This window comes from Podarcis muralis, chromosome 7 (genome assembly GCF_964188315.1).
Source record: "Podarcis muralis chromosome 7, rPodMur119.hap1.1, whole genome shotgun sequence".
In the NCBI taxonomy this organism is placed as follows: domain Eukaryota; kingdom Metazoa; phylum Chordata; class Lepidosauria; order Squamata; family Lacertidae; genus Podarcis; species Podarcis muralis.
Window position 1 is genome coordinate 84,374,729 of NC_135661.1, and position 15,558 is coordinate 84,390,286.

A 15,558-nucleotide genomic window follows, 5' to 3' on the forward strand; every position below is an offset into this window, starting at 1 on the left:
AAAAAAAATCCTTCCAGTAGCACCTTAAAGACCAACTAAGTTAGTTCTTGGTATGAGCTTTCGTGTGCATGCACACTTCTTCAGATACACTGAAACAGAAGTTGCCAGATCCTTCTATATAGTGAGAAGCTGCTGAATTGCAACTCATTACCAAACTTAAAACCATGGAGAGACCTGGTCTGAACAAAGACATTGGATTCTTATCTCATTATACATGACAAAGCCATTTTTCACCTTCTCACCCCTTGCTTTTTCCTGTAAGACCTATTGCAGCCGTTAAGAGTCGTCAACAGGCTCATCACAGCCATCTGCCAATCACCCGTTCCCACCACCCTTCTGAGTAATACCCCTCCCCACCTTCTCACTATATAGAAGGATCTGGCAACTTCTGTTTCAGTGTATCTGAAGAAGTGTGCATGCGCACGAAAGCTCATACCAAGAACTAACTTAGTTGGTCTTTAAGGTGCTACTGGAAGGAATTTTTTTGTTTTGACTATGAGGGTTTGGTCTCTGCACAGAGCATGTTAAAACACCTGTCAGAACGGCTGATGCCTGAAACTTTAGCAATGGGGTACTGATTACAGCCTCGCTGAAGATGTCTCATGTGGATTAGCAAGAAGCTTGGAAGCTCCCCTCTGTGTTTCAGCTGCACCTTGCCCCAGTCAGGCCGCAGTCAACCCTCCCAGTATTCACTGTACCAGCTTCCCCCGCCACAGCCTCCACAAAGAACTCACTCATGTTCTCTATGTCCAGGGAGTCAACCACAGACCGCTTGTGCTCGTCACTGGCGATGGCCCTCTCGAAAGCCTTTTGCTTCACAATCTTATTGCACTCCTGATACTTCATCTTAGCATCCTTGTCGTTCGGCTTCACCTTGACAACCTGAGGGCAGAGGAGAGAATTTATATATATTCATCATATACAAGTTGGGAATCTCGTAAATTCACGGCTGAGCCTTTGTGCGCAACACCAATTTCTCAAAATCCGGTTTTAAGCGGAAAACAATTTTATTATGCTGTATTACAATTATTACTGTGTATTTACAAGATATTGTAAACCGTCCTGAAATGTGGCCTATGAAGTCAGGTTATACACAAGCTACTTTGGCATGTTTACCTCCTCCTTTTGCTCTCCATCACAAAAAACCTACAATGTCCTCACACGCACGATGTTGGCACATGGAGCTGTATCCATTTTTTGCCGCATCTGCTCCATTTCTTGCCGAAACCTTTCCAACCAACAACACGCAGCTCCCCTTGTCCACAGGCCTTGCCTGCCACACACTCTTAAAAACTTCAGAGCAAAGAGAATGCTTATGAACATTCCTGAGCCGCTGAGCTACTGAATAAAGAAAAAGGTAAAGGGACCCCTGACCATTAGGTCCAGTCGTGCCCAACTCTGGGGTTGTGGCGCTCATCTCGCTTTACTGGCCGAGGGAGCCGGCGTACAGCTTCCGGGTCGTGTGGCCAGCATGACTAAGCCGCTTCTGGAGAACCATAGCAGCACACGGAAACACCGTTTACCTTCCCGCCGGAGCGGTACCTATTTATCTACTTGCACTTTGATGTGCTTTCGAACTACTAGGTTGGCAGGAGCAGGGACCGAGCAACGGGAGCTCACCCCGTCGTGGGGATTCGAACCGCTGACCCTCTGATCGGCAAGTCCTAGGCTCTGTGGTTTAACCCACAGAGCCACCCGCGTCCCCCGAGCTACTGGATAGGGTGGGCTTATATCACTCTGCTGAAACTGGAGGCCATCTACATTTACCTTGGGGTTTTGCCTCTCCCCACTCTTAGCACCTCTGAGGGAATAAATTGACAGAGCATTCCCCACCCCCAAAAACCCTGCATATTCTGTCCTGAACTTGATACTATTTTCATCTCTGACCATTGTCAAGGCTGGGGACGCGGGTGGCGCTGTGGTCTAAACCACGGAGCCTGTTGTGCTTGCCGATCAGAAGGTTGTTGGTTCAAATCCCCGGAATGGGATAAGCTCCCATTGCTCTGTCCCAGCTCCTGCCAACCTAGCAGCTCGAAAGCATGCCAATACAAGTAGATAAATAGGTACCGCTGCAGCGGGAAGGTAAACAGCGTTTCCATGCGCTCTGGTTTCCATCACAGTGTTCCGTTGCACCAGAAGCGGTTTAGTCCTGCTGGCCACATGACCCGGAAAGCTATCTGTGAACAAACGCTGGCTCCCTCGGCCTGAAAGTGAGATAAGCGCCGCAACCACAGCATCGCCTGTGACTGAACTTAACTGTCCAGGGGCCTTTTACCTTTTATTGTCAGAGCTCCACAAAGCCAATTGCTGGGTGGCCAATCACAATCACCCTTCCCCATCTTGCCCAGAACAATAATGCCATCTGCGCAATTCTTAGTGAAATGAAGATGTGTGTGTGTGTGTGTGTGTGTGTGTGGACATGTGTCTTCTCTCACTCTGTCCTGGAACTTGGAGAACATGGAACATCAGGAATCTGCTACGCTGCTCAAAAGAGCTTCCTTTGCTGCCTCCTACCTTTGCCACATTCTGGTGCGAATGAGAGAAGGCCCCACTCCTTCCACAAGTCTTCTGTCTGAGTAGTGGGATTGGGGAGAGGAAGAGGGTCGTGGTGGTGATGGTCTGGCATTGTCCACAAATGATGGCTGGCTAGAAAGCCGAGCCAAGATTTGTGGACTCCTGAGGAATTATTCAAAGCTGACACTGGCTTCGCAAGCTTAGCCCCATGTGAAGCAACACCCCCCGCCGCCATAGCGCCAACCCTAGATGCTCAAGAGGCTAAAACCGCCCCCCTGCTTACCGTCTCATAGTCCCGCAAGGCCGCCTTGAACTTGCCCAGGGCCATGTTGCTGGTGGCCCGCCTGTAATAGCCTTTGGTGTACTTCTTGTCCAGCTCGATGGACTTGGTGGCGTCGGCCAGGGCGTAGCCGTAGCATTCCGTCCGCAAGTAGGCCAGGCTCCGGTTGCCATAGTAGATGGCGTTGGTGGGGTTCAGTTCAATGGCCTGGGTGTAATACTTCACGGCGTTCTCATAGTCCTTTGCTGGGAGAAGAGGGGAGGACAGGCAGGAAACAGCTGTTATCAGGGAGCCAATACATGCTGCCAGAAGCACCCCTTTGGCTACGGAGCCCGGAGGTGCAACAGATGCCAAGCTTTTCTTATTTCATTAAATTTCCAATACTGCCCTTCATCCGAGGATGACAGGGCGGTTTAAAATATAAAAGCACAAAAATGCACAACAAAGTGACAAGCAAAAACTGTTATTCGCACAAGGAAGAGAAGGAAGGCGAGGTGCGAGAAGCTAATCCGTGGAAGGCTCACCTGTGCCGTTTACACGCAGGAGTGGGCTACGCACAGAATCAGAGAGCTGAAAGGGACCTTGAGGGTCAACTAGTCCAGCCCCCTGCAATGCAGGGATCTCAACCCGCTTAGCTTTGCATGAGTATGTCCAAACTGCTTTTAAAGTCATCAGAGTTGGCATGAAGAGGACGAAGAGTCTGGGGAAAAGCAGGTCGGGGTATCCCAGAGTTCTCCTCTCTTCTGTCAAGAGGAAGCAACATTCCTCCATGACAGGAAGAGGCTCCCTGGGAAGGGGGACTTAACTCTGGTGCAAGTCACCTAAATGTTCAAGCAGAAAGGCACACAGTGCATATAGCTCAGTCGGTAGAGCCTGAGACTCTTAATCTCAGGGCCGTGGGTTCGAGCCCCACATTGGGCAAAAGATTCTTGCACTGCAGGGGGTTGGACTAGATGATCCTCACGGTCCCTTTCAATTCTATGATTCTTCTATAAAGAAGAATCTGCATTTTAGCTCCCTTCTGGTGTTACCTTCTTGGCCAGTGAAAGACATTGACCTCTGCCTGAACATGACCCAAGGTCACCTCTAGACAATACCATAATAGCTTTCCCCAAGCTGCTGGCCTCCAGATGGGAGTATCAGGTTGGTGGAAGCTGGTTTAGACCAAGATGATAGCTGTATGGTGAGCAGACACATGTCTGTGCAGCTGCTTCCTTTGCTACCCAAGCCCCGAGGCATCTATGAACAACAACAACCACCCTGTTCCTTATTGCCTAAGAATCAGGAACACAAATGCAAATCCACAGGTGCTCCAGTCATCACGTGTTTCCGCTGTTCCTATTATGCCCACCCCGCAGACTTTCCCTCCCCACACTGCAATGCTGGTAAGATGGACTGTTGGCTACTCCCAAACTGCAGAGGTGGGTGGGTCTTTTGGGGGAGCATTCCCCCATCCAGGTTCACTATAAACCTCCACAGCTGCAGCCCCTCCCTCTTGCATGAATGTACAGTGGTGCCTCGCAAGACGAAATTAATCCGTTCCGCGAGTCTCTTCGTCTTGCGGTTTTTTCATCTTGCGAAGCACGGCTATTAGCGGCTTAGCGGCTATTAACGGCTATTAACGGCTTAGCGGCTTTAAGAAAAAGGAAACAAACTCGCAAGAACTCGCAAGACGTTTCGTCTTGAGAAGCAAGCCCATAGGGAAATTCGTCTTGCGGAACGACTCAAAAAACGGAAAACCCTTCCGTCTAGCGAGTTTTTCGTCTTGCGAGGCATTCGTCTTGCGGGGCACCACTGTAACCTCAGTTTCTTTGCCCTCGCCCATCTCAAAGCAGCCCCCAGACATGGTTTTAAGGTTCCCACAACCCGATCAGAGATGGACAAGAAAGGCACAGCTGCATGTTACCAGCATGCTGGTGAAATGGAAGCCCAAACCTTTGGATGACTTCCCCCCTGTGGTTCCATGTAGATGTTAGAGTGTGGGGGACAATACAGACCCCCTGGAACCTCGTAGGCTAAGGGGCAAAAAACAAGAGCTCTCCCTCACCATCATCTGGGCATGCCCGTCCAGGAAGGAGCAAAACCACCAAAGAGCCTCCGAAGTCTAGCCCCAATCCAGGCGGATACCAACGGCAGTGGTATCAAAAGGAGCTGAGGTTCAGGAAAACTAACAGAGCAGCACTCCTCACTCCATCCTCCTGGCCCACTCGGAGGTGTAAAGTCATCTGCTGGCAAAGTAAGCCTTCTTCTGTCTCATAACTGGGCCTGAAGCCAGACTGCAATGGATCCAGGTCATCAGCGCCCTCTAAGGCTGAACAACCGTCCTCAGGCCCCCTCCAGACAGAAAGGTTGATGAGACTGATCCACTACCTCTAAGCTACAAACCTGGTGAGCTGTAAAACACCAATGGATGCAGAGCTTTGGACAGCATAACAAGCAGTGCACCAACTTCCTGTGCCCAAAACGCGCAAGTTAAAAGCAGCTCCTTGCTTTGCTTTTCCACCTACAGCCTGGAAAGGTTCCCCTTCCTCAAACGTAGGTTGGGACAGCATTTGCTATTGCTCTCTCCACAGCAAAGGCAACCAGGACCCAATCCTGTCCCCAGAGCTTGTTTTTCCTTTAAAATCATTTTTAACCATGCACACGCATACCTAGGAGCAAGTCCCACTGGGCGCATGCATAGAAAGGAGCTGTTAAACAGACCTTGGAGGCCCAATGAAATTATGGAAGGAAATGACTCCTGTCTCTTGGGGCAGCTAGGAGGGGACATTCTCAATGACAAACATACTCCTCTTTAAACAAGCTCTTCTGCTTACTTGCTTAAGAACTCTGGAGAGACCAGCCAGATGGAGATATCAGTAGCCAAGATGCCGTCCAGAAATGTCCATGTGGTCACAAATAGACCCAGGCAAGCCACAAAATGCACCTAGGTAAAGGTAAAGGGACCCCTGACCATTAGGTCTAGTCGTGGCCGACTCTGGGGTTGCGGCGCTCATCTCGCTTTATTGGCCGAGGGAGCCGGCGTACAGCTTCCGGGTCATGTGGCCAGCATGACTAAGCTGCTTCTGGCGAACCAGAGCAGCACACAGAAACGCCGTTTACCTTCCCACCAGAGCAGTACCTATTTATCTACTTGCACTTTGACGTGCTTTCGAACTACTAGGTTGGCAGGAGCAGGGACCGAGCAACGGGAGTTCACCCCGCCGCGGGGATTCGAACCGCCGACCTTCTGATCGGCGAGTCCTACGCTCTGTGGTTTAACCCACAGTGCCACTCGCGTCCCTTAAACACTCTGTGAGGTCAGTGAGGCTGAGAGACTTCAAAGAAGTGTGACTAGCCCAAGGTCACCCAGCAGCTGCATGTGGAGGAGCGGAGACGCGAACCCGGTTCCCCAGATTACGAGTCTACTGCTCTTAACCACTACACCACACTGGAGCACCTAGAGCCCAGTGACGACACAATCAAATTTTCCCCAACAAATTACAAGTTATGCGTTTTATGTATGCAGTGCCAGTGAGGACAGAAACCAAGAGTACATTACGGCTCTGCTGAACTGAAATAACCAAACATGTGAATGTGGGGCAAGTTCCCGCAGCTTATTTGACAAAATATAAAGAGACAGAATTACTCCAGAAAATAGAGAGAAATGTGCACATTTCCATATATGTGAAGCTGCCCTCACTTGTCTCCATGGATCCGTAGACGCCAGAATTACGAGGCTATAAAAACATCTTGTTTCAGGGCATGAGCCAACATCACAGGGGATTAAAAGTGAACCATATTCTGAAAGTTGGCAGAGGTTCTACCAAATGCAACAGAGTCCGAGAGGCCTGGATTGTTTAATTACAGAGTTGGTCATCATGTGACCCGAGGGCACAACGAAAGGTTAAGCATCATGGCTGCGGGAAGGCAGAAAAGCCTCCCAAATCCATCTTTAAGAGCCTGGTGTCAAGGAAGGTGTTGGAGGCTTAAGAACAAGAGCTCATAGAGGCCTACTTGAAGGAAACCCCATTCTGCCATATCCCAAAATAGGAAGATGGACCAAGTCACCTTCTGCATGCCAAGCAAATGTTCTACACCTGAGCTGTCACACTTGCTTTAATAATCTGGGTCACTCCTTTACACTCTCCTAAACAACACACCTCCACCACTTACTCAGCCAGAATTTCCCCATTCATCTTAGATTCAACCCTCCTAAGAAAGTTATTGGGGAGAAAACCTCTTCCACAAGGTCATCTACTTCCTCACTGGGTGCTGTGGATCCAGCCTGTCGTTCAGCAATGCCTGCAAAACTCTGCAAATCTGCTGCCACCTCCAGAGATTAGGATCCCTTTGAATGCTAATCCTGCAAATTAATCACAATGCTTCCCCCCCTGAATAGATCATTCTAGTGGACAGACCGTGTGTCATGGGATGGAAAGTAGAAAGTCTACTTGCTTGCAATTAACAGGTTTAATGTAACAGGGAGGAAGGAAGACCATTAACCTGTAATTTGCCTGGTGTTTTTCCTACCTAGGGGACACCAAGAACCCAAGTATGGCTAATTTCACACATTCAAGTCACAGAGAGTTATTTGTTCCCTTACAGGAAGCAAGGGAAGTCATGGCTGCCCAACACACCTCACCTTTAACTCCCCATGTGAAGCACATACCTCTGCACATGTTTCTCCAAGATGACATGGTCCCTTTAACAACCCTTCTTCTCCCCCATGGAACCAGATAAGCCACCAACATCCCTTAAAAAAAACCTTCCAAGGAAGCCACTGTAGGCAGACCTGTGTTCCCATAAGTCACTCTGCCCCAAGAGGACTCTTCTTCCTTCCAAGCCAAAATTAAGTCCTTCGCTTTGCTGCAAAGTCCAGTGGGTTCCATTTACAAACATGGTTGACTCCAATTGAAGACTGGAAAGAGCCTTTTGACAGCAGGAGCTTATTCCACAGAAGAATAATGTACTTCAGAAGGTGATAGACTCCCTTTTACTGCAAGTTTGTAAGGCAGGAGCCGTCTGGCCTCCTATCAGCGGATGCTGTTGCAGCCAAATTCGCTGCTCAGCAAAGGGGTTAAGCTGGATGACCTTTGGGATCCTTCCCAATACTATGATTCTATGCCCTCTACCTATTGACCTCCCTCTCGCAGACAACCAGCCCAGGACACGTTTCATATTTCCTCCCTCACTGACTCCCACACACATCCTAAGGGAGCATCTTCCTCGAATCCTCCTCCTCCATCTAATTGAGCCAGTGATAGGGTTGCCATATGTCCTCTTTTTCCAGGACATGTCTTGTTTTTCACAGGTTTGTATTATAAGAGTCATCACAGCATTCCATGGTTAAAATCAGAAGTCGGCAAATGTGTCCTATTTTTTTATCTTCAACATATAATAATAATAATAATAATAATTTATTTATACCCCACCCATCTGGCTGGGCTTCCCCAGCCACTCTGGGCGGCTTCCAACAATGTATTAAAATACTGTAATACACCAAACATTAAAAGCTTCCCTAAACAGGGCTGCCTTCAGATATCTTCTAAAAGTCTGCTAGTTGTTGTTCTCTTTGACATCTGAAGGGAGGGCATTCCACAGGGCGGGTGCCACCACCGAGAAGGCCCTGTGTGCCTGGTTCCCTGTAACTTGACTTCTCGCAGTGAGGGAACCGCCAGGAGACCCTCAGTGCTGGACCTCAGTGTCCGGGCAGAATGATGGGGGTGGAGACGCTCCTTCAGAGCGGAGGCACTCAGATTATGAGCTCTGGACTAGGACCAGGGTTCAAATCCCCATTCGGTCAGGAAGCTCACTGGATATGACCTTGGGGGCCAGCGGCAGCCTCTCAGCCTAACCTACCTCACAGGGTTGTTGTTGCGGGGGTTCGACGGGAAGCATGGGAGGGTGAAGTGGGGGGGAGCCATGCAGATTACTTTGAGCTCTTTGGAGAAGGCAGGAAATTAATGCAATAAATAAATAAATTTATTATTATTATTAATGCTCCCCCTCATTAGTCCTCTCTCACACAACAACCCCCCCATGGGTGGCACAGGAGGCCCCTCCCTCCCTCCACCCCCCCATCTCTTTCCCCACAATGGGACCCCCTAACTCTAAGCAATAAGCCCCCTCCCCACAAGCAGCCCAGCCCTCCCACTGGCCACCTCTTCAATCAGATGCCCCTCATTAGCTCCTCCCCTATGGGAAACCCCGCCCCTTTCCCATGGCCCCTCCCCTCCCGGCTCCGCCCCTTCCCTCCCGGCTCCTCCCCTCCTCCCTCAAGGTGCCCCGCCCCCTTCCCCTCACGGCTCCTCCTCCCTGCCGGCCGCTACCTTTGAAGAAGTCGTTGGCCTGTGTCTTGAGGGCCTCGGCCCGCTCCAGCGCCCCCGGCTCGCCCTCCTGAGGCGGCCGCCCGGAGCTCCCGCCGCCGCCGCCGCCGCTCTCCGCCCGCTCTCCCTCCGCCATCGCCGCCGGGCCGTAAAGCGAGCTGCCCTGACAACCAGCGAGCAAAGGAGGAGGGGGAGAGAGAGCCCACCAGCCGTCAAGCGCGGCGGTCGCAAACAGGCACCTAGCGGGAAAAGAGCGCGGAGCGGGGGGCGGAGCCGGCGGCGACGTCACTTGACTGACGTGCGGAGGGAAAAGGAGGGGCCGCTTGGCGCCCATGCGCAGAACCGAAGCTGGGAGGAATCCTGGTGGTTTCCCTTCTCTCGCGCCGAGGAGGCGGGGCCTGAGCGACGCGCCCGACCACAGAGAGGGGAGCGGAGGGGATTCCTGCCTCAGACACCGGCCTAGAGCGTCCTCCAGGGCGAATGGAGGCGGAGCCAGCGCCATGATAGGCCTGCAGCCTTAGAAGGAGGCGTTACACGATTAGCCGTGGCGGTGCCCGGAGAGCCACGATTGGTTGCTTTGTTAGGATAGGCGGGCTTCGAGAGCGAGGTGGAATGTCATTGGCCCGTGCCCATTTGCAGCTGGCAGGGGACGGACTGTCGTCCTCTGAGCGCGTCACTTGCGTTGGGAAACAGCGGAGGGGGAGGATCGGTGCAAAGAGGGAGATCCTGCGCAGCGATGCTGATGCCTGCGAGGGAATCTAAATCATGAATCGGACGCTTTTTTTTTACTGAAGAAAACCTTCGTCCTAAAGGAATCCAGAGCAGCGTACAAAATATGTATTGTGTTGCTTTATTGTTATAGCAATATATTCAGATCATTTTTAATACTATTAATATTTATTAGGCATATATCAATTAATTTATTCGATATCAATATCTATATAATATATAGATATTTTTCTCAGTAGTGATGTATGGAAGTGAGAGCTGGACCATAAAAAAGGCTGATCGCCGAAGAATGGATGCTTTTGAATTCTGGTGCTGGAGGAGACTCTTGAGAATCCCATGGACTGCAAGAAGATCAAACCTCTCCATTCTGAAGGAAATCAGCCCTGAGTGCTCACTGGAAGGACAGATCCTGAAGCTGAGGCTCCAAGACTTTGGCCACCTCATGAGAGGAGAAGACTCCCTGGAAAAGACCCTGATGCTGGGAAAGATGGAGGGCACAAGGAGAAGGGGACGACAGAGGACGAGATGGTGGGACAGTGTATTCGAAGCTACCAGCATGAGTTTGACCAAACTGCGGGAGGCAGTGGAAGACAGGAGTGCCTGGCGTGCTCTGGTCCATGGGGTCACGAAGAGTCGGAAACAGCTAAACAACAACAATTAATATATATTAATATTAAGTATATCACTATAATAACAGTAAAGCAATACAGTGTGATAAAAATGTAGTAAGAACAGCACCTCCATAGCTTTGTCCAATCCTCCTTTAACACCATCCAAGTTGGTGGCTGTCACGAGTTCATTCCGTTGCTGAACTACGGTATGTTCTGTGTGACACATACATTTATTTCCTGCTCAGGTTTCCGTGTCTCCCTCCTTCCCGCCCCTTCTTAAGGTTGTAAAGCCGACAAAGGGGCAAAACAGAGAGGAACCTTTCTGAGTTCTCCACAGCTGTTAAATCTGAGTTCTCTACAGCTGTTAAATTTTTACAGTTTGGGGGAAACCAAACTGTAAAAATACATAAAAGTAGGGCAGATCTTGTAGCTTCGAGGACTCAATGTGAAAACTGCAAACTAATTTAATTAAGTTCTGCCAAGTATTAATGTCCACCTAAGGCTGCGTACACCCCAAATATATAAAACACATGGCCTCCCCCAAAGAATCCTGGAAACTACAATTCCCAGCTCCATTAACAAACGATAGTGTAGGCAGCTTTATCTAGGATAGAGAATGACCGGTTCTGCTGTTTGTAAGGAGGAGGGGGAAATGTGGTCAGCTGCAAGAATGGACTAAAGACAAGTGAAGAATCAACTGGACATTCAATTAGAGATCATGCGGCTATATTAGGAAATGATCGACATATGTTTGCAACAGGAGTAGGAAACCTGATTTTAAGAAATTGTATTAAAGTAATTTGGTTTGAGAGACATCACCTTACCAACAAAGGTCCGTATAGCTAAAGCTATAGTTTTCCCAGTAAGTGATGTATGGAAGTGAGAGCTGGACCATAAAGAAGGCTGATCGCCGAAGAATGGATGCTTTTGAATTCTGGTGCTGGAGGAGACTCTTGAGCCAGCCCTGAGTGCTGACTGGAAGGACAGATCCTGAAGCTGAGGCTCCAATACTTTGGCCACCTCATGAGAAGAGAAGACTCCCTGGAAAAGACCCTGATGTTGGGAAAGATGGAGGGCACAAGGAGAAGCGGATGACAGAGGACGAGATGGTGGGACAGTGTTCTCGAAGCTACCAACATGAGTCTGACCAAACTGCAGGAGGAAGTGGAAGGCATGTTCAGTTCCATGGGGTCATGAAGAGTTGGACACGACTAAACAACAACAACAATTTGGTTAAATTTGTAATAATTTGGAAAATAAGTAAAAATTATTTTTTGGGGGGGGAGAGAATGACTGGTTCCCATTTTGTACAACGTAAAGCTTGGCTGTATTCCTGTTAGTCCATACCATATAAAATCCATTTTCCTTCCCTTGCAAATTGCACATATGGTCAACTTGCAACTTTAATTTGCGTAATCACAGCTTTACATGCTTGCCGGCTGCAATCACACAAATTAAACACACGCGAGGCAGAGAGCTTAAAAGGTCTTTCTGCATGGGATCCTCCCAGAGCTTAAAATAGATCTCTGCCCTGTGTGGAGGGGGGGAAGGCTAGCTCAGCGTGCCAGCTTCAGAAATAAACGGATGGCTGTGCAGGGGTGGTTCTGGGGTTGTTTTGACTATACACAATTTTGGCTTTACACACAATCCCCGGAACATAGCCACTACATACGGTAAGTTATGAACCATCTGTGCCAATACAGTTAACTGCAGTGAATGTTATATGTGAGCCTGCCTTTGAAAATGATTTGGAAGCTTCAGTTGGTCCAAAATGCAGCAAGATAATCCACTGAGAATGAGTGATAGAACCATGTTATGTGGGTGCTCTGTCATCGACACTGGCTGCCAGCCCAGTTCAAAGCACTGTACTGGGCAAAGCGTAAAAAAAGGGACACGGGTGGCACTGTGGGTTAAACCACAGAGCCTAGGGCTTGCTGATCAGAAGGTCGGCAGTTCAAAAACCCATGGCGGGGTGAGCTCCCGTTGCTCGGTCCCTGCTCCTGCCAACCTAGCAGTTCGAAAGCACACCAGTGCAAGTAGGTAAATAGGTACCGCTCTGGCGGGAAGGTAAATGGCGTTTCCGTGCGCTGCTCCAGTTCACCAGAAGCGGCTTAGTCATGTTGGCCACATGACCCGGAAGCTGTACGCCGGCTCCCTCGGCCAATAAAGCGAGATGAGCGCCACAACCCCAGAGTTGTCCGTGACTGGACCTAATGGTCAGCGGTCCCTTGTTAAAGCGTAAAAAAAATGGGCATGGCCAAAAAGGTCATTTTTTGAGATGCAGGGCAAAGGAAAGCCTTTTGGCTCAGCGTAACAGCAGAGTTTGACCAAACTGCGGGAGGCAGTAGAAGACAGGAGTGCCTGGCGTGCTCTGGTCCAGGGGGTCACGAAGAGTCGGACACGACCAAACAACAACAGCAGGGAACCTGTGGAAGCAGTCTGTTTTTTATATGTATTGTTACATGCCATCCCACTCTCCAAGCGGTGCGAGATTTCATGGGTCTAGGCACTTACCTGAGGTTCATGTTTCCTTTGGAAATGAGGCAAAGCGGAGATTGTGGTGTCTTTATTATATATGGTTTAGGTTGGCATCCATCTGCAGGGAGTCAATGAAACAGTGTGCATTGGAGGAGGGGTGAAGTCAAACCATTGGAGAGTTACAGCACCTGCTCTAGCTACAAAAAGCAATGCAGGAGAGACATGTTTTGTTGCAGTTGGGGCAGATAAAGGGATCTGGTTGTGCTGATGTAGGTGTATCATGGCGTAACTGCTTTCTGTGTTCCTCCCAGTGGTTATATGGTTTATTTACACATATATACAACCTCAGCCTATGATGGAGGGGCTCAAAACATTACACTCCAAGAGGCTCCTGCTTCTCCCATGGCCAGAGTTTTGGATGCCGGCAGAAATCAGTCATGGATGCTCTGTCTCTGCTTCAGCTTGCTGCGTTGAACAGGCTGCCAGCATTTTCTCCTGGAACATGCCACAGCTGACAGACATCCTAAAAACTCCAAACGCTTCTGTCTCTGCCCACCAGCTCAGAGCTCAGGGCGGGGCTCCACCCATCTGCCACAAGGTTCCCACTTAATGCTTGATTAAATTCTAACACTTTCCAGGAATTGAGGGGGACCTGGCACCCCCGGCTCACGCTCAAGAATGTGAAATGTCATAGAATCATAGAGTTGGAAGAGACCACAAGGGCCATCAAGTCCAACCCCCTGCCAAGCAGGAAACACCATCAGAGCACTCCTGACATATGGTTGTCAAGCCTCTGCTTAAAGACCTCCAAAGAAGGAGACTCCACCACACTCCTTGGCAGCAAATTCCACTGTCGAACAGCTCTTACTGTCAGGAAGTTCTTCCTAATGTTTAGGTGGAATCTTCTTTCTTGTAGTTTGGATCCATTGCTCCGTGTCCGCTTCTCTGGAGCAGCAGAAAACAACCTTTCTCCCTCCTCTATATGACATCCTTTTATATATTTGAACATGGCTATCATATCACCCCTTAACCTCCTATTCTCCAGGCTAAACATGCCCAGCTCCCTTAGCCGTTCCTCATAAGGCATCGTTTCCAGGCCTTTGACCATTTTGGTTGCCCTCCTCTGGACACGTTCCAGTTTGTCAGTGTCCTTCTTGAACTGTGGTGCCCAGAACTGGACACAGTACTCCAGGTGAGGTCTGACCAGAGCAGAATACAGTGGCACTATTACTTCCCTTGATCTAGATGCTATACTCCTATTGATGCAGCCCAGAATTGCATTGGCTTTTTTAGCTGCCGCGTCACACTGTTGGCTCATGTCAAGTTTGTGGTCAACCAAGACTCCTAGATCCTTCTCACATGTACTGTTCTCAAGCCAGGTGTCACCCATCTTGTATTTGTGCCTCTCATTTTTTTTGCCCAAGTGCAATAATTTACATTTCTCCCTGTTAAAGTTCATCTTGTTTGTTTTGGCCCAGTTCTCTAATCCGTCAAGGGCGTTCTGAAGTGTGATCCTGTCCTCTGGGGTGTTAGCCACCCCTCCCAGTTTGGTGTCATCTGCAAATTTGATCAGGATGCCCTTGAGTCCATCATCCAAGTCGTTGATAAAGATGTTGAATGTCACCACACTCTGCAGTCGGACAGCTAAACCAACTGAACTGTGAGAAATGCCAGCCCAGGCTACTTGTTTAATGGGGAGACAGCTGAAATGCCCCCACAGTGAAGTTTAATGGAAGGGTGAGGAGACCCTGGCCTTGCAAGTTGCTCAGGTGGGTGGGGGTTTGGCAAAAGGGAGTAGGTGGGGTTGGTGGGCAGAGAGGGAGCAAGGGCAGAGTACCTAGTATGCTAGATGATACACAGTGGTACCTTGGTTCTCAAACGCCTTGGTACTCAAACAACTTGGAACCCAAACACTGCAAACCCGGAAGTGTTCCAGTTTGCAAACTTTTTCTGGAAGCTGAACGTGCTCCGTTTTGAGTGTTACGCTTCTGATTTGAATGACACACTTCCGTTTTCAGTGTTACGCTGAGGTCTGTCTGTTTTCGCTGTTTATTTTGCGTTTTTGTTTTTGCGGCTTTTTGTTTTGTTTTTGTGGCTGTGCAGAACCCAGTTCAGCTACTGATTGACTGATTGATTGTGTGACTGCAGTACATCGTTCTGCCCGGACACTGAGGTCCAGCTCCGAGGGCCTTCCGGCGGTTCCCTTGCTGCGAGAAGAAAGGTTACAGGGAACCAGGCAGAGGGCCTTCTCGGTAGTGGCACCCGCCCTCTTGAACGCCCTCCCACCAGATGTCAAAGAGAACAACTACCAGACTTTTAGAAGACAGCCCTGTTTAGGGAAGTTTTTAATGCTTAATAGGTTATTGTATTTTAGTGTTCTGTTGGAAGCTGCCCAGAGTGGCTGGGGAAACCCAGCCAGATGGGTGGGGTATAAATAATAAATTATTATTATTATTATTACTACATTGTTTATTGCTTTCATTTTATGGATCAATGGTCTTGTTAGATAGTAAAATTCATGTTAAAATATGGCTGTTTTAGGGGTTGTTTATAAAAGTCTGGAACGGATTAATTCGTTTTGCATTACTTTCTATGGGAAAGCGCGCCTTGGTTTGGGACTTCTGGAACAGATTAAGTT

At 49.2% G+C, this 15,558-nt stretch overlaps 1 protein-coding gene across 1 annotated transcript in view; it reads right to left on the reverse strand.

Moving 5' to 3' along the window:
* PPP5C (protein phosphatase 5 catalytic subunit) overlaps positions 1-9,619 on the reverse strand; it is a 30,280-nt gene extending 20,661 nt beyond the window's left edge. The window contains exons 1-3 of the mRNA XM_028742138.2: positions 9,106-9,619; positions 2,798-3,039; positions 735-882 (exon numbers count right to left, since the gene is read on the reverse strand). Of these exons, the coding sequence (XP_028597971.2) occupies positions 735-882; positions 2,798-3,039; positions 9,106-9,604 (889 nt within the window). The 5' untranslated portion in view covers positions 9,605-9,619. The remainder of the gene's footprint in view (positions 1-734; positions 883-2,797; positions 3,040-9,105) is intronic.
* Between the last annotated feature and the right edge of the window lie 5,939 nt (positions 9,620-15,558).